This window comes from Lepidochelys olivacea (assembly GCF_965140295.1).
Source record: "Lepidochelys olivacea isolate rLepOli2 genome assembly, chromosome: 8".
Lineage (NCBI taxonomy): Eukaryota > Metazoa > Chordata > Testudines > Cheloniidae > Lepidochelys > Lepidochelys olivacea.
In genome coordinates, this window is record NC_140418.1 from 8,960,495 (window position 1) to 8,979,452 (window position 18,958).

General features: G+C 43.8%; 1 protein-coding gene across 1 annotated transcript in view; it reads left to right on the forward strand.

Moving 5' to 3' along the window:
* Positions 1-18,958, forward strand: part of RASGEF1C (RasGEF domain family member 1C) — a 116,066-nt gene that overhangs the window by 87,906 nt on the left and 9,202 nt on the right. Inside the window, exons 7-10 of the mRNA XM_084636182.1 lie at positions 7,151-7,246; positions 9,574-9,676; positions 9,783-9,862; positions 11,333-11,428. Coding sequence (XP_084492308.1) covers positions 7,151-7,246; positions 9,574-9,676; positions 9,783-9,862; positions 11,333-11,428 — 375 coding nt within the window. The remainder of the gene's footprint in view (positions 1-7,150; positions 7,247-9,573; positions 9,677-9,782; positions 9,863-11,332; positions 11,429-18,958) is intronic.

An 18,958-nucleotide genomic window follows, 5' to 3' on the forward strand; every position in this document is an offset into this window, starting at 1 on the left:
CACTGACTCCTGTGGGGTTTGGATCCGAGCAAGCACATTGACAGAGCTGCTGATGCTTCATCAATAAGGAAAGTGACTTCACTGCGGCAGAGTGATAGTTTTGAAACCTTTCTGTACTACTACCACCAAAAAAAAAGAACAGGTCAAGATAAGGCCAAATCCTGCTGTCAGCATTCCATGGGGGCTCCTTTTGAGTTCACTTGGCCTCCCCGCCACACACACACACACACTGGCAGAATTTCACCCTTAACTGATGGAAATAGCAGCAGATAATCTGTTTTTAATATTGGCCAGATAATGGGCATTGAAATAGTTTGTACTGTAGCTCCAGTGGAGTGATAACGTCTCCATCCTGGCCAAGTAATAGGTGTAGTAGTGGGCCCAGTCCTGCTGTCATTGAAGTAAAGAGGAATTTTACCCTTGGTTTCAGAGGGAGTGGAATTGGGTGAAATTATTGCTTTGGTACTATAAGAACTAATAGTATTCTTCATATTCATAAAGGAGCTTTGGTGTCAGAGAGGTGTCAGAACGCCACAAACAGTAAAAGTAATCGATGTAAATGATTCTGCAAAAATATGTGATCACAAAAGTGCCTGATTGTACTTAGAAGTGTCTTAAGGAGACTTTCTTAATGGAAAAATTACTGGCAGGGCTTTCGATTACTGGGGAAATGACATCTGTTATCAGCATAGGCAAAAACTGAGTTAGTTAAAACAGATTCAAAATCATTTGGGAGTTCTCTTCTGTCCTTGGTAACTCTCATAACTCTCCTGTCTCCAAGGAAGTTTTGCCAATGCATGGAAGATAGACTAAAAATTATCACATTTTACGCAGGATATTTAGCAACTTCTGTCGACAAATCTCTGCCAGGATTTAATGATAGCAAAATGCTAAAGCCCCATTTTAACCTACAACTGAGTCAGGGGACCTGCATATTGCATGGCTTTTGCCAAAGCAATTACAACACAGTGAAAAGTTGGAGCATCGATGGGATCTGACTCTATTCCATAAACAAATTAAAACACTAAACTGCCCCTTTCTTGGGTACAGTTGTAGTCCCATGCTGGCCCAGAAGAAAATTTAAAAGGATAAAAACAGCTGGGGTTATAGGGTGGGTTGCTTGCAAAAGCAGAGGTCTGCACGCAGTGACCCAGGAGGTCCCTTCCAGTGCTATGTCCTGTGTTCCTATTCACAGGGGCGGATTAGGGTTTTGTGGGGCCCTGGGCCAGAGCAAGCTGGGGCCCCTCCCCACCCCTTTCACCTGCAGTCCCCCTGGCACTCCTGCTGGGGAAATGAGACCAGGTTGCTTGCCCTGCCCTCCTACCTATGCATCTCCAAACCTGAAGAAAAGAATGTCAACACCAAAAAAAATGACAAAGTCAGTTTCATGACTTCCATTGACTTCAGTGAGAGCTGAGGGTGCTCAGCACCTTGCAGGATCAGGCTCTTAGCACTGGGCTTGGCTAAAGTCCCAGATCTTTTATTTTAAAGACAGCAGCTTGTTTTATGTGTTTTCTGTTCCAGTGGCAATGGCCTTTGCCTTACCCAGCTGAGCTGTGGCAGCCCCTTGTCACCCCTGTATGGAGTGGCGGGACCAATATATACTTAGAAGAATGGGGAAAGAGTTGTTCCCACTTAGATCAGAACTGAATTTGCCTGATATCTCTCCAAGTATTGCTCTCAGAGCTAAAGCAAAGCTTTTCAATCTTGGAGCCAGTGGCTAATGTTGACTAACATCCTGTGGTCATTCTGTGTGCAGTACTCCCATTGAATCAATGGGAGCTTTGAGAGTAGATCAGTTGCTGTATTTGGCCCTAACTAATGTTTTTTCTATAGCTAAAGTGTAGGAGGTGGGATTTTTCAAAGGTGGCTAAAGGAGTTATGTGCAAGTTCCATTGAAAGGTGATGCAATTTAGGCACCTAAGGCTTGCTCTACACTTAAAAGTTAGGTCGACATAGCTATGTCAGTCAGGGGCATGAAAACCCCCGGACCAACATAGCTGTGCTGACCTAACCCCTACTAAAGATGCAGCTATGTCAACAGAAGAATGCTTCTGTCGATGTAGCTACCGTTGCGTGGGGAGGTAGTGTTCCTGCACCTACAGAAAACCCTACCATGAGTGGAATGTCATCTGTATTATGGGGTTCTGTTGGCATAACTATGGTGAGGAACTATGTTGGTAGCGTCTCCGTGGTTCTCAACCAGGGGAATGTGTACCCCTGGGGGTATTCAGAGGTCTTCCAGCGGGTACATCAACTCATCTAGATATTTGCCTATTTTTACAACAGGACACATAAAAAGCACTAGCAAATTCAGTACAAATTAAAATTTCATACAGACAATAACTTGATTATACTGCTTTATATCATAGAATCATAGAATATCAGGGTTGGAAGGGACCTAATATGTTATACACTGAAATGAAAGTACAATATTTATATTCCAAGTGGTTTATTTTATAATTATATGATAAAAATGAGAAAGGAAACAATTTTTCAGTAATAGTGTGCTGTACTTTTGTATTTTTATGTCTGATTTTGTAAGCAAGTAGTTTTTAAGTGAGATGAAATTTGGGGTATGCAGGACAAATCAGACTCCTGAAAGGGGTACAGTAGTCTGGAAAGATTGAGAGCCTCTGCCCTAGCTCCGAGAGTCATCATTGAAAATTCCAGTCCACGTTCAGCACCCCCCACACCAACGCACTGTGATTGGCATTTCTGTTGTATTCAATATAGTGGGATAGCCAAACAATAAAAAAGGTCTCTGATGTAAAGAAACTAATTGTGATGAGGTTTCAACTACTTGATAAGAACTTGACCTAGAGGGACATGACTGAAAATGGACAGGTGCAAGTAATAATTTAGGTTACTAAGTAAAATTAAAAAGAGAAAGGGATGAAATGAGGACACTGAATTTTAACGGAGTGAGTTTTGGAAGAATTGGGGGGAAACATGGCGATGAGTGAAATTGAATTGGATGAAGCAACAGAGGGAAAGAAGACTGAGGGGAAAGAGGAAATGTTCAGCGATAAATTAATGTGTGCCCAAAGGCTTTGCGTGTCATCTACCATTAAATATAGCTGGAGTTTAAAGCAAAAAGCCAATGTGGAGAAACAATGAAATGCAAAGAGTAATTAAGGATAAGAAGCAAATGCAAAGAAACATCAAGTACAGAGGACAGGATAGAGTACAGAATGAAGGCCAGAGAGTATGAAAAAAGTACAGATAATGGCCTGGTGGAGAATCCAAATGAATTGTATCAATAGGCCAAGATAATTTTCAAGAGTTTTTCAAGATAAATACAAAGGGAATAAATAGTTATTGGTTATACATATTCTTTAAACGTTGATCCGCTCATTGAGGTATTGTTGTACAACAGCCCCAGTCTTTGCTGCAGTGCTTAATAACAGCGTGAGAAAAGAATGAAGACAACCTTATGTTGCACTGAAGTATTGACTGAGCTGAAGGAAATGTCTTCACCGGCTAGATAAGGGTCTGGTGAATAGGGTGACAACTGCCTGAAAATTTTCACATGTAATGTGAAACTACCAAATTCTGAGCTCAGTCCTCAGTTGTACTGAGGAGAAAGGTGGGGTGGAAAAGATGGCTCTAAGCCACTTTGCTTCTCTCTTGATCCTGGGTTGAGCTGAGGCCCTAGGTGAAATTTAGAATAGCCTAAAGGCTGCTGTATGTTACACCAGCTGTGTAGGATCTGGCAGTGTCCTGTGCACTGTGTCCTGCCCCTCTCTGTCTCCTACAAGGAGTGAGAGCAAAGCAGATTATAGAGCCCTGATTGGAGACCTTCCCTTAAGGGAGCTTTGGTTGGAGCCCTAAAACCTTTCTCTGCCTCTGTTTCCTTATCTGCTAATTGGGATAATATTTAATGTACCTATCTCACAGGGACTTTGTGAGGCTTAGTTAATGAATGTTTATTAAGTGCTTTGATATCTGCAGCTAGAAGAGGTTCTATAAGTGCTAAATATTATTATTTATACAGCTTAGATAAAGAAAAGCTTCTACTAAAATCTTTGTGGCTGGTAAATTTCTAATCAGTCATACCCACTGGTTCTTATGCACTGGAACCCAGCTGTCTTGTGCTGCAAACTCTGAAGGGGGATGCCTTCACCTACACCAAAAACTGGTTTTGTTTACTTCTTTTTTGAATGAATGAAATTTTTTTTATTAATGGTAAAGTTTTGCAAAAGTGGGCTTTAAACAAAAACTTCAAGTTGATTCCTAAGACACTCCCAAAAGTGAGTGTGCTTACTGGGTTTCTTAACGAAAGGCCCAATTTTCCAGAAGGACCCAAAGAGATTTATTAATACATGGGCTAAGAATTGCCACTAGGAATAACAAAAGCAATGACTGTAAACAATTTTGTAAAAGCATGTGTCTCTTACTGCTGCTTACTCTTGGGGCACCTTTAATAGATTCTTTGTTTGTTTCATTTCTTTTATTCATTGGTATTTATATTCTTCTTTTAAAACAAACAGAAATGTCAGCACTGCAAAGAATTTCCCTTAAGTACAGTAAAGTGATTTCTATTTCTAAACTCTTCTACATCCAAAATCATATATCAGGATTCTATTTTTGAATCACCTTGGGCATTATATTAGGCCCTCTTCCTGTGAAGATTCATTGCTGAGCTTAGACGTTTGCTTAACTTTACATGCTGTGAGTAGTCCCAGTGCCTTCAACGGATTCCTCTGCATGCATCAAGATTTGCTTCCCATAGATAAGCTCTGTCTGTTGACTTTCTTACTCATCTTTGTGTTAGGGGACTGTTGCCCCCTTACTAACATTCAGTGGGGGTGTTTTGGTTTGCAAGCTCCCAGTACTAAAAGGGGAAGGGTCTATGGGAAACCAGGACCCTGAGACTGACAGCCCCCAGGAACAATGGGCAGAGGCCAATGCGCTAGGTCAGCCTGAATGACATGGCGAGCAGGCTAATCAGGAAGTCAGGAGGGCAGGGAGGTCCTGTCCTCCATGTGAGCTGGATTTGCCTGGGTCAGACAAAGTGGGGCCAAGCTAAGGAGAAAGCAGAGGCTGAAGCTAAGCTGGGGAGCAGAGCTGGGCCAGATCCAGAGGGACCAGAAAAGCAGCCCAGAGAGAGCAGACCCTGTCCTGGGAGCAGAGCTGCAGCCCCAAAGCCAGAGGCACAGCCCAGAGAGAGCAGAATTGCCCTGGGAGCGGAGCTGCAGCAATGAGAGCCAGAGGGACCAGAAAAGCAGCCCAGGAAGCAGGTCAGTGCTGGGAGCAGAGTCACAGAAGCAGCCTGCAGAGCAGACCTGTCCTGGGAGCAGAGCTGCAGCAACCAGAGCGGCCAGAGAAGCAGCCCAGGGAGCTGGAGGCAGAGCAGCAGCAGCGGTGCAGAGACAGAGCGGTGGAGCTGGGGCTGGAGCAGTCCGGAGCTGGGTGCGGAGAGCAGCTGGGGAGAGCGAGGGGGACCCTGGGCAGCAGGCCCAGCACAGGGAGACTCCTCGGCCAAGAGGCTCTGCAGGCCAGGCTTGGATCGTAACCCCGACAGGGCGGGGGCGACACTGGGAAGAAGGGTCCTACCGCTTAGAGCCTGAGAGCGTGTGGCCACCACCAGAGCAAGTGTCCAACCCACAGCATCCCTGCAGCACAGCCAGGGCCTGAGAAGAAGGCCTGGGACTTGCAAGGAACAGACCGTGAACTGCCCTGATGTTCCAGAGACACTGTTTGTGATGTTCCCTGCCACAGAGCGGGCTGATGTGTTTCCTTTAACCTTTCCCATTTTCCCTTATTCTTTTAAAATTAATTGTTGATTAAATAACTTGCATTTGCTTTAACTTGTATGTAATGGTCAGTGGGTCAGAGAAGTGCCCAGTGCAGAGAGAGTACCCCGGAGTGGGGACACCCTAGCCCCTGTCCTAGGTGACCACAGCAGGGTTGGAGGTCGAGCCCCCCAGGAATCCTGGGCCCAGCCTTGTTGGGGTTACGAGGACGCTGCCAGACAGGAGAGTGGAAGGGGAGTCCTCAAGGGCAGGGAGGCCACTGGGTAAAGGAAGTGGGTGCGAGGACTCAGATCTTTTTGCTAGCCCACTTCACTGGGGTAGTGCAGAAGCCAGGAAAATTCCCCACAGTAGGGGGACTATTCCTCCGCTTACGTTTGCTTTAGACTGCGTTGGGATGGGAAATGACCCTCTTTAAAAATAAAAAATCAATAGCCACCAATACCCTCTAGTGGCTGCTAAGAGATGTACAGCTATATCAGAGATCTGTAGAAAGCTGTGAGTCCGAGAAAGGAAATTCCCAGCATTTGTTATGGCTGGGTTTTGTAAGACTTGAATTTTCAAAATCTCAGGGACAGATCCTCAGCTGGTGTAAACTGTCTTCGCTCCACTGAAGACAACAAATCCATTGAAGTCAGTGGAGCTAGGACAGCTTACGCTAGCTAAGGATCTGTCCCCATGCCTAAAGAGACTGTACTCTGAAAAAGAGGGAATTATACTTCTTGTAATACCTTTTGCTGATTGTTTCCCTTGATCCAATTGGCCTGTTTCAAGGCAACCTACAAAACAGAACCAGGTCAGCTGAGAAGACATTCCAAACAGACAAGAGAATAAGAGAAAGAAACAATTTTTTTTCTAAAAAGAGGTGAGCCATAACTGTCTTTTATTTTGCTCGCCCTTCTTTCTCTTAACCAATTAGAGAGTTTTCTTGTCCAGGAAAAGGCTGTGGATGATTGCATTTGCTGAGCTGCGGGAAGTCATGGAGTCAAAGGAACAAACTGAATGTGTTCTGGAATGTTGGGCTTGTCTTATTTATATTGATGTTGCTCTTTAAATACTGCAGTACTATGGCTGTTAATATTCCAGTGAACAAGGATCAACATAAATTGCATTGGGGAGCATTTGTTGCAAGCAAAATGGGACTGTTCTTCATACATTTATTTGATTGGTATAAAGCAACAATCTCAGCTAAACTGCACATATCTGCCAATACCCATCCACCCACTGACTTTCTGAACTCCATCCTTAATGCATAAGCCAATGTGTGCGAGAGAGAGATTTGTTTCAAAACAGTGGCAACAATCATTCCCTTTATGTAGCATATATCTTAACAAACAAGAAATCTAAGTAAAATACAGTTATGTCATTCAGTGCTTTTCTTTTTTCCCCCCCAGTCTTGTTTCAATGAGCAAAAAAAGACTAGTAACCTTGAGGCCTATGTGAAATGGTTCAATAGACTCTGCTATCTTGTGGCAACAGAAATTTGCATGGTAAGTGAAAATGTGTGGCAGTGTTTTATCACATGCCTGATGTGCCAGTTTGAGATGGTACATTAATAAGCAATCCCAGGGATATATTTTTCATGACCCAGTTAAGTTGTTCACATACGTTTTAATAACATGCTCACAGAAGCACCCGGGTAAATTACAAAATAGAGCAAAATAGAGCTGGGGTAGGGGACAGGGAGGTGGAAAAGGAGGGAGTCTGTTGATGCAGTGAGTAAAAAAAATCCATTGTGTTGAAGCTGTGAGTGTGGAGTTGTGGAATAATGAACCCTGCAAGAGAAATAACCTGAATGATGCCATGAATGTCTTTTTACTCCCTTGAAAAGATTCCAGAGAAGAATGAAAAGCAAAAAATTTTTTTATCTTCTGTCTTCCGAATGCTTTTAATCTGTATGTGTCTGAATCCCAAATGAGCCTGCTCCAATCTTCCATTCATTGAGAAGAGACAAGAACTGCCGTAACCTTCTTTCTCCATTCCCCGCTCCTCTTCTTGTCTTCTCCCCCTCGAAATCCCATTCCTCCTTCTCCCTGTCACTTGACCTCTCTTGCCTCTACTCTGACCCCTTCAACTTAACCCCTCTGTCTCTTCTGGCTTATTCCCTGCACAATCCAAGCATGTCCTGGTGTCCCCCGGCCTCAAAAAATGCCCCCTTGACCCTCTCCTGTCACTCAAACTACTGCCCCATCTCCCTTCACCCTTTCATCTCTACACTCATTGAACATGCTGTCTACATCTGTTGCCTTGAGTCCTCTCCTCCGGCTATATCATGGATCTCTGCTGATCTGACTCTGCCCTCTCCAGTCTCCTGAGTCTGATCTTACCCCGGTCTACAGTGTCGTCCTCGTGGCCAGATCTCATATGTCTTTTACTCCATCTGCATCTTCTTTTGACTTTTTTTCTGCCTTTGAATCTGTAAATCAGACTCTTTCCTGCAATCTTGGCCTGCCTTGGCTTTTGTGATCCTGTCTTTGTTCCCCTCCTCCCCCTCTGGCTGTTCCTGCTGCATCTCTGTTGGTGGATGGCTCACCACGCTCATTCTCCATGAAAATCTCATTGGAATCTCTCTTAGGACCTTCCTCTTCCTGTCTCTGTGCAATCTCATCCCAGTGCAAAACTGAAGAGGAGCTGAATGACAGTGACCATCAGCGTCACAGTTATCATTGTGTCATTGTTTGGGCCTTTTCACATGGTTCTTTGATGCACTGCCTATGACGGCACATGTAATCTATATTTAACGCTCGTTTAAAGTATTTTTATTTTCAATATTATTTAATTTGGATTCTGTAAATGCTTTACCTGTTTTACCTGACACAGATGCTTTACCTGTTTTAAAAATGTGGAGGACGTGTCAAGGAGGGAAGGGGAAGGGAATGCAGAACCTTTCACCCCAGGGTTGACAGGTTGAGTTGTTGGTGACTCAACATTGTTACCATCTGCTGACAGTTTGGTGACCTAGTTGAAAAGAATATGGTGATCTCAATCTAGTTACCACTAGACATGGGTCTCTAAACCCACAACCACCATCCAAATTAACTTGAATTGGCACGCTTGTGAAAAGTCTCAATAGAAGGGTCAAACTGAATGACCTATGGACTCTTGTCTCATCCTTGGATGTCGTTCTTCCAAGTCAGGGCTGAGGCAAGTGCTCAGATACTGTGGTGAAGAGTGTGATATGAAACCTAGACAGATGAGAGGAAAAACAGAAGGAAAGAAATTAGCAGGCAGAATTTGGGGTAGCTTGCACTGTTCTCGTCAGTGCTATTTCATCTGTGGATCACTCCCCACTTCTGTTACTTTTCCATCAGCAGTAAATTTACCTTCAGGATAGGAGAAAGGGTTTTTTAATACATTATGAGACAAAGCTTCCATAGAATGTAGGTGCGGTTGTTGTATAGGGGTGAAATCCTGGCCTCACTAAAGTCAATGGCGAAACTCCCATAGATTTCAGTGGAGCCAGGTGTGTAATAATTTTTTTACCTGGTAGCTTTAGAGCTATTTGGACAACTTGTCCCTGCAGTCAGTAGTCTCTAGAGGCTGGCTTTCTGCTTCAGTGCCAGGTCAATGGCTGAGTGAGCCGTGAAAGGGTTTTGGCCTCATCTGCAATGAAAGCCTTTATTCAGGAGACTGCCAGTCACAAATGTCATTAGTCAATCAAACTGCTGATACAAAATTAGTCAATAGCTGGGCTTTTTAAAAAAACTCAGCTGATAGAGCTGTAAAGATAGGATTTTCCTGGGTAGGGCACCAAAGCCTGGCATTGCCTATGATTTTGCACGTGCTTGTCACGACTATTTATTTATTTAATCTGCAGCCTGCAAAAAAGAAACAGCGAGCACAAGTCATAGAGTTCTTCATTGATGTTGCCCGAGAGTGCTTTAACATAGGGAATTTTAATTCACTGATGGCAATCATATGTAAGTATGGTAGATGCTTCAAAATAGAATTTTTCTGTTTGGCATAATTTCTGTAAAAAGCACACCTGACTCCTAACTGTTTCCCCCTCTTCTTCTTTCCTCCTAGCTGGGATGAACATGAGCCCCGTCTCCAGGTTAAAGAAGACCTGGTCAAAAGTGAAAACAGCCAAATTTTTTATTCTAGAGGTAAAAAAAAAAAAGCTTTGTTATTTGTATTAATCAAATGTATTCAGGTGCACAATACTTAGTAGAGCAGTGGTTCTCAACCAGTGGTCCGAGGCCCCCTGGGGGGCCGTGAGCAGGTTTCAGGGGGTCCACCAATCGGGACCAATGGGGTAGACTTGCATGGGGCTGAAGCCTGAGCCCCTGGCCCGTCACCTGGGGCTGAAGCAGAAGCCTGAGCAGCTTAGCTTCACAGTGCCCTCTGTGGCATGTGGCCCTGGTTGCTACCTCTTAATGCTGGCCCTGGCTTTTATATGCAGAAAACCAGTTATTGTGGCACAGGTGGGCCGTGGAGTTTTTATAGCATGTTTCGGGGGGCCTCTGAAAGAAGAAGGTTGAGAATCCCTAGAATAGAGGATCTTCATAGACTAGGGTTCAAAGCCTCTCTGGAGAGGCACACATGATCAAGAAGGTGTAAAACAATAATGCAGAGAGCAGCTGGAGCATCTGAATTCTGCCTCCACTCACCAGGGCAGAGTAGGATGGCTTGGATGGAATGTGCCAAAAGTGGATGTAATTGGCATGAAATCCTCTCTAAAGGATCATTCATGAGCCTGATCCTGCTCTCAGTGAAGTCAGTGGCAAAACTCCCACTGCACGCGTAGTGCTCTGTGTACGGCACCCGAGCAAACCATTCCACCTCGGAGGTGGCGAAAGCAAGGCACACAGGGACACGGAGCTTTTGTGAGGGGCTATTACGGTGTCATATGGAGACGTGCCAGTGGATTACTGCAGGGATTCACCCTGATGCCTGCCAGATTCAGCCTGATATAAACCGTGCATAATATTGCACCACCTATTCAGGCATTCATCGTTTTTTTTCCATTGGGGAGCAAGAATTTGGCCTGATGTATTGTACTAATTATGTATGGCCTGTATTAATATGTACAATGATGCTGTGATATTACCCCATATATGCCACCTTGTTCAAATAGAATTGTGCTGATTTTATTATAAAAATCAAAGATAAAAACAACCACAATCTATACATGTAGATTTCTAGCTGTTTCCATGGCCAGCACTTACAGGGAATTAGGTGGAATTATGTATCTCCTGAGGATATAGGTGTGGCCTCTGCCCAGGACTTTGGAACAACCAAAGGAGAGACTGTCCTCAGAGAATCCATCTTGGGTTTTACTCTGAGCCCCTACCGAACGGACTGACTGGATTCGGGGGGTTCATTCAGTGCTAGCTGAGCTCTCCGATACTGCCACATTATGATGATCTATATTAATCTAAAATCACGTCTGGATGTCTTGGTAAATAAGCATTAAGCTACATAAACGTGACAAGAAAATGATGACGAGTTGTCCGTCCCTAGACCGTACATATTCAGATCTCCATTACTGCAACTTGGTTTTAAATTCTGATGAGAAAAAAGAATCCAAGTCCTTTCTGATCAAATACACGGCAATTGTCTTATTTTGCACTTAGCATCAGATGGACCCTACTGGTAATTTTTATAACTACAGAACTGCGTTGCGAGGGGCTGCCCACCGATCCCTCACTGCACACAGCAACAGGGAGAAGGTAGGTCTGTCCCTGTCTTGTTTATTTCTGAATGGATGGGGGACGATTAGTGCTGGTGGTTAATCACTGGAATTCTCAGTGTGCCCTTAGGGTGAACCCCACCATCACCACCAGCCCAAATCTTACGCACAAGTCTTAAATCCCACTTCAAACCTCAAAATAGTACTTAAGTCAGTGGTTTTCAAATTTTTGTACTGATGACCCCTTTCACATAGCAAACCTCTGAGTGTGACCCCCCCCCCATAAATTAAAAACACTTTTTAATATATTTAATACCATTATAAATGCTGGATGCAAAGCGGGGTTTGGAGTGGAGGCTGACAGCTCGCGACCCCCCCATATAATAACCTCACGACCCCCTGACCGCCAGTTTGAGAACCCCTGACTTAAGTGAATCTGCAGTGGTCCATATGGCTTTTGCTGTCCCTCCTGCCCAATCATTACATACATTTCCACATCCCTTGAAAATTCACTTAGGGCTTGTCTGCAGAGGAAAACTGACCAGCTTTGAAGCAGTGTTATCTATTCCAGAATAAAGGGTCCACATGGGGGAGTTATGTCTGTGCAGGTACAGTGCAATAGTTATTATATTATTAATATTCTATATTAATATAGTTGTTCTGCTCTAGCTATACCAGTCAGTTTCCCTGTGTAGACAAGCCCGTCTTGTGTAGTGGCTGACTTGATGCGGTGAGCGAAAGGTGCCTCTTCTCAAAGATGAGTGTTAGTGAACAGTAGGTGACCCTGACTTGCTCAAAGCACTGTAGGCAGGTTTGGCACTTACAGCAAACCTGGGGCCTAATTCTACCTTCAGATACCCAGATGCAACTCTGAGTTAACTCAGTGGCTCCCACTGCACTAAGTAAGAGCTGCCCCCCGGTATCTAAGAGCAGATCTCCTGTGCTGAAAGGAAAGGATGGAAGGTTTCCCTAATTTTAAATCAAACTGAATCAAAGAGAATCCCGCCGAGTTTTTAATGCTCAGTGTGCATTTGCCAGAGGAAGATACATTTGAATAACACATTCCTTGTTTGTGAGTGAATGAAACTTGAAGATAATTAATTATGAGTGTGTTGTGATTTCAGAATTATTTTCTTCTATCATCTCTTTTCAGATATGTTTATATCTGTTATGAGTGTTATGAGCTCCGTTGTATTTCTTCTGATTTTCTTTGTTTTTTCCCCATTCACTCTAATTTTTATTTTGTTAAAAGTTTTTTTTAAATGTTATGATAGCACATTGTTATAAATAGAGAAACACTCTGCGTGCAGCGAAGCAGATGCTGCAATCACAAGCATAATGTGAAATTGAATATTCATTGCTAGAGGAGCTGGGCTAGATTCTGATGTCACATCTGTGCAACTCTGATGTAACTGCACTGAAGCCAATGGAGTTGCACAAGATTTACCCTAAAATGAGGTCAGAATCTGGTCCACAGGCTGCCATTGTTGTAAGGGAAATATGCAGAGTTGTTCCGAAAAGCAATACCCGGCTGCGGGATGAGCTGATGAATTGGATATTAATGAAGAGTAGAGAAATTCCTTGAACAAGCTCTCACATGCTTCATCTAGAACCTGACATTTTGAGATCCTTATGCAATCTATTCCTCTGGTGACAGTCATATATATTCAAGCCTGCTGCTTTATTACTTTACCTTAATTCCTGTGGAAGTTCTCCGGCACATTCCTATCTATGCCTAGTTAAGACCAAGGGCCAGTAGGTTAGTAGATTGATAGGAATCTATTTTATTTGAGGAAAAAACCCACCTTCTATGTCCTTTGTGTACTTAACATATTAGCTTAAGAAAGTGTTCAGGCCTAAAGCTCAGTGGCTTATCATTGCTGGATACATTAAAATCCCAGATACGGCACAGCACATAATTCAGACCCCAGATCTTCCTAATTTCATTGCTTGTTATACGCGAGCTACCTGGTCAAGGTATTTTGTTGAATTTTATCCAATGACAACAGAATGTGATCGCAGCCCATGGAAAGTGTTATAGGGTTTTCTGTCAGTCTTTTTAGCAAAGCTCACCTCTTGCAACCACAGAAACCTATTTGTTTTCAAATTGGACTATGTTGGTAATGTTTTTTTCCCAATCACTTGCAGAATAACTATGTTTACTGCTACAGGCTGTGTATAGACCCTCTGTTCGGGAGCGGTGGGCAAAAAGTGATACGTTCTGGAGGGCACTAGATAAACAATGTCAATAGCCAAAGTGTTCCTAGATAAATAGGTCCAGGCAGCAGGGCAGAGGGAGGTTTTGAGGAGGGTTTAAAAAGGAAAGGTTTATGAATTTTGATGGGCAGTTTGTCCGATGAATAGTGGATGGCATGGGAGAAAGCACAGAGGAGCCTGAGGGACAAGTGGACAAGAGAGTGGCATCACTGGGAGAGAGAGGATGGGGAGTTGACAGTTTGATATGTTAGTAGGTCTGATAGACAATGTGGGGCTCACTGGTGAAGGGTCTTAAAGGCAAAGCAACAGAGATTGATGCACTGGAGGAGAAGCCAGTGGAGGGATTCAAAGAGAAGAGAGATGTCTGCTCTGACCACGTCACCTGGGGTTGGACAGGATGAGCTGAGTCCATATACAAGCCAATCATCAATAATCCTCTTTTCTCCTTTTTATTGTCACCGATTCCTACATTATCCACTGCATCTTATTTGCCTTCTTTATACAAATGGTCTCATTGCCTTGTCCAGGATGTGGCCCTACCTAGACACCTTTGCGTTGGATTAGTTGTCTAAAAAAACATTCATTCTGGGAATGGTTGAACAAATAATAAAATCCCTACAATCTGGACTTCAGCTTACGTGATCTTTTGAGTTTGGGATTTATTTTATAGCCTTATTCTTTGCTGAATGTTAAGTGTTGAATGAAAGGTTGACATTAAATCAGAGGGTAGATTTTCAGAGCTGAGCATTTGAGATGAATAACTTAGAACCTTAATTGCATGCCTGATTTGCCTTGCAGATACTCGGGATGTCTAAGCAGGCACATGGGCTGCTCACGTTCGAGTGCACACTTGATGTGCCGTACATTCCAAAAGAGAGCTAGCAAAAAGCAGAAATGGGCCACAGAGACCGTGACGTGGGGCAGCAGCTGCTATTGACAGGCCTGGCTGCTAATTTTTTTCTGTTTCAGCTTTGCAAATGTTTGGCAAAATCCTATCCTTGCAAACCTGCCGTGTGGAAGCAGCAATAGCAGCTGAGCAGAAGGTCCAGGGCACATTCAGACCATATCTCATGTTAGCCAGTGGTCCAGCTAGCTTGCTAGGGAATGGTAGATAGGAACACTGCCCAGCTACGGTATGAGTGTGGCTGCCTCCTGCACCCTTGTAACACAGAGGCACAAGTTTTCAAGATGAGGCAGGATCTGGGCTGTGCTTACTATTTTTCCAGGTCATTGTTCTCTCTGTGTGGTGTGTGCCAAAGATAAATAAAACCACTGTGAAAAGGATAGTGACCAACTGCCTGCTGGGGTAGGCTACCATGGATTCTGCCTTGTTTGGAGTGGTTTCCAATTTTCTGGCATTTTTGCTTGTTCCTGCTTTGCGATCAGTGCACAGGATGGCTCTCTGGTGTCTCCCTCTGACGATACCTAGGTGTATGGAATATCTTTGGCTGTTCAGTCTGTTTTAGGTATGTCTCTGGCCCCCTGAACCAGAGTATCTGAGCACCTCACAGCCTTTAATGTATTTCTCCTCACAACACTCCAGGGAGGCAGGGCAATGCTATTATCCTCATTTTAAGGTGGGGAATGGAGGCACACAAAGACTAAGTGACTTGCCCAAGGTCGCACTGGAAGCTTGTGGTGGGGCCAAGAACTGAACGTGCAACTCCCCAAACACCATTGGTGCCATGCTTTTTCTTTTTTTAAGCACTGTATTTTTCTTCTCTCGTCTCCTCCATGTGTGTCAGAAGCTAAGACCGTCTCAGTTTGCTGAGCTTTCTGCTTCTTGGCAGCTAGACAGAAGTGAAGCTAGAGGACCCAATGGTCTCCTTGGAGTGAGCTGGGATGCAGCTTGGCCATGGTTGGGGGAGGCACTCTACTGCCCGGGCATGGACGCTGCCCAGCCTCCAGCCCAGCTAACTAGGGCCCTTTGGTGCTAGCACCATCTGGCGTGGTGACATCGCCCCTTACCTTGCTTTCAGGGAGTTCTCGTGTCAGCATTCTGCTTGGCTCTTGTATGTGTGTAGTGAGGGAAAGGTGCTTCCTGCACCCTGTTGCTTCCATCCTCTCAGCGTACTCATGGAGGCTCAACCTGGAAGTTAGCCCAGAGTCTTGTTACATTGACCCAGCTATCTTCTCCCTGGGTAAATGGTTTATTTAGAGTATTTTGTATTTGCTTAGGAATGAGTAGGCTTTAAATAAAAGTATGCTAATGCAGCCCTTCAAGCTGTGACATGATACAGTGGTTAATTTCAGAGTTAATAGACATAAGCCCCCCACAGGGCAGAGTGACAGATCACATGACAATAAAGGGTTTGTATTCTGGGCAGAGTTCTAAGGAGCATGTTTGTGGGAAATTAACTCTGCTTAATGTATGCAGTCAGCTGACCTGTGTCATCCCCACAGTTAAGTCATTCCACAGGGAATCACCATTTTGCGTTAATGATGTTTGTCTAAATTGCTTTGAAATGTTGGACTCCGTACAGCGTAAGGCTGTGTACATTGTTGCTATCTGATACCACGGGGAAGTGCTTGTCTGATTTCCTTAACTTGGTTCCTTCTGAAGGAAGCGATTGTGTGTGTCTCTCTTTCTGTGGGCGTGTGGGTGGATTGGAAGGTTTGGGGGGAATCAAAAGGGAATGAAATGTGAATTTCTGGCTGTAGCCCAAGTTCTGTGCTAGTTAAGTGGCTGGATAATAGCCCGCCTTACAAATATAACTCTCTAGTGTATTTGCTTTCACTACAGAGATTCTGAAACTAAAACACACAGCGTGATATACTCTTATTGGGGACATTTATTGGGGTTTTTTGGTCTTTGAGCAACCATTAAAATCCTATGTGAAGAGAACTAGTGATCTCAGTCACTTCCAGATGGTGATCTAAGTGACTCACTTCAATCTCTAGTGGACGCGTTTCCAGATCACAAAAAGACTGCCACAACTGTCATTACGTGGTAGCCTCAGCAGCCTGGCCCTAGACTGAATAAGTCTCTTTCCATCAGGGCTGCTCCCTGTAGGGAAGTCTTCAGGTTCGTTGGCCAGGCATGGGACCAATCCTAAAAGCAGCATCAACTCGCCATTTGTTGGCACTTCGTAGGATCAGGCCCAATGTGTTGGAGTTTTCAGTGCGCCCTTTCCCGTACTGTATCCATTCTATGAATCGATATAGTACTGGAGTCTCCAGGGAAACCAGTCTGACCTTCCTTTGGGAGCACTACATTTACATTCAAGAAATCCTCAATAACCTTCACAGAAAGAAACTCACAGGAAGGCATCCCTTCAGCAGCTCACTCGATGCAATACCTCAGTTAGACCAGAAAGTGGTTTCGGTTTTTATAACAAGAGCAGCATTCTGGTTTTGGGAGTCCTTGCTTACATTTCCTTTTTAGTATCTATCAAGTGCTTGCACTCCCTATTGGTGCATTGTGAAGGCTGTAGACTGGAAAATCACTGGTGACATTCTACCTTAGTTCCACTTCAGATACCACTTCAGCTGCTGTTCAGCATGAGACTGAATAACCTTTACTACTTAACTAAATGGTTCCTTCATTGTCATCAATTCCCATAGCCTTGCATTTCCTCAAAGCTATTGTACTTTCACTTAAGAGATAGTTCAGCTCATTTACTAAGTGGCCAGTAGATCCACTTGGATATTGAAACCCACATGGCGCGTTCTTATGTCCATTCACAGTGATCGAGCCCATACTCAGCTACTTAAATGGCAGATGTGGCAGCTACAAAGACATGCTCGCTAGTTTAGTACTGACTCACTGGACCAAGCCCTCTGAGTGGCCTTTCCCTAGTATGATCTGCCCACACAACAAGAGTGAAGACACAAACTTGATCTCTGGTTCTGGTGTCCTTGCTGAAAAGATGCTTGGTCACTAGCTGGTCTGCCCCATAGCTCTCAGCATTTGGGTTTGGCCCTTGTGTCATGAGAGCTCCTTATACCACCTTGAGATAGGCCCACTGCAGTCTATAACCATACCAGGATGCTCAAAGCTTCATACCAGGACCCTATTCCTAGATCCAACTTTAGAATTTGTAATGCCAGATTCTTCTCTAACCTAACTCCATTGTGTTCAGAAGATTTACACTAAAGGAGGAATTAGGCCCCTTCTATACAAAATAAAGCTAGATGATAGTGCATCATATTGGTTAGAGGGAAGGCTTTGGATCTGAGTGTGTCTTCCAGTTTGCCCCAGATGATCCCCAGTGCTTGTTTTGAGTGCTCAGAGGCCTCTTTGATTAGGTCTTTCTGATTACTACTGACATTTCTTGATGTACCAAGCGTTTAATTTCAGTATTCCAAAGGATAGCCCTTACTGAGCCTTCGCAGGAGTGTCTCTGACTTTTCATCTTCATGTCCACCAAACCAGAAATAAAATAAACACCTTTCTTTCTCCAGATCTCTTCACTGCCTCCTTTTTTCACGTGGCCTTGATAAAATTGGTGCCAGACTGGTCCTTTTGCCTTTTAGTCTATAGCTTTTCATACCAGCATCTTGGGATGAATTAGTGTTGCACCCAGGGTCCATGACGTTTTGTGATGCTGGCAGATTATGGACTCAACCAGTGGCTCTGAACCTTTCCAGACTACTGTGCCCCTTTCAGGAGTTTGATTTTTCTTGTGTACACCCAAGTTTCAACTCACCTGAAAACTACTTATTACAAATTCAGACATAAAAATACAAATGTGTCACAGCACAGTATTACTGAAAAATTGCTTGCTTTCTCATTTTTACCACAGAATATAAATATTGTACTTACATTTCAGTGTATAGTATATAGAGCAGTATAAACAAGTCATTGGTATGAAAATTTAGTTTGTACTGACTTCGCTAGTGCTTTTTATGTAGCCTGTTGTAAAACTAAGCAAATATCTAGATGAGTTGATGTACCCTCTGGAGGACCTCTGGGTAGCCCCAGGGGTACACGTACCCCTGGTTGAGAACCCTTGGTCAAAACACTACTTTTCTCCAATCAGGAGAAGTAAAGTGGAAGCCATAATTTTGCTGGTTGTGGATCACATCCTCAGCCAGTGTAAATCCACATTACTCCATTGTAAGTCAATGGAGTAATACTGATCTAGGCCGTCTGAAGACCTGGCCTTTTGCCATTAGTGGCAAAGCATTTTGCCAAAGGTTCAGTGTCAATCACTCTGTTTCATCTGAGTCATTAGAACTTCTGCTATTCAGATTAGAGTTTTGGCCCCTTTTGGGTTTATCTACACAAGAACGTGGCACTCTTACTCTGAAATAAGAGTGTCCGCACATGGAATTATTCAGGAGAGTAAATCCATGCAGAGACACACCCTGAGTCACAAGATTTCATTATTCCATGCTTGTTTATTTTGGT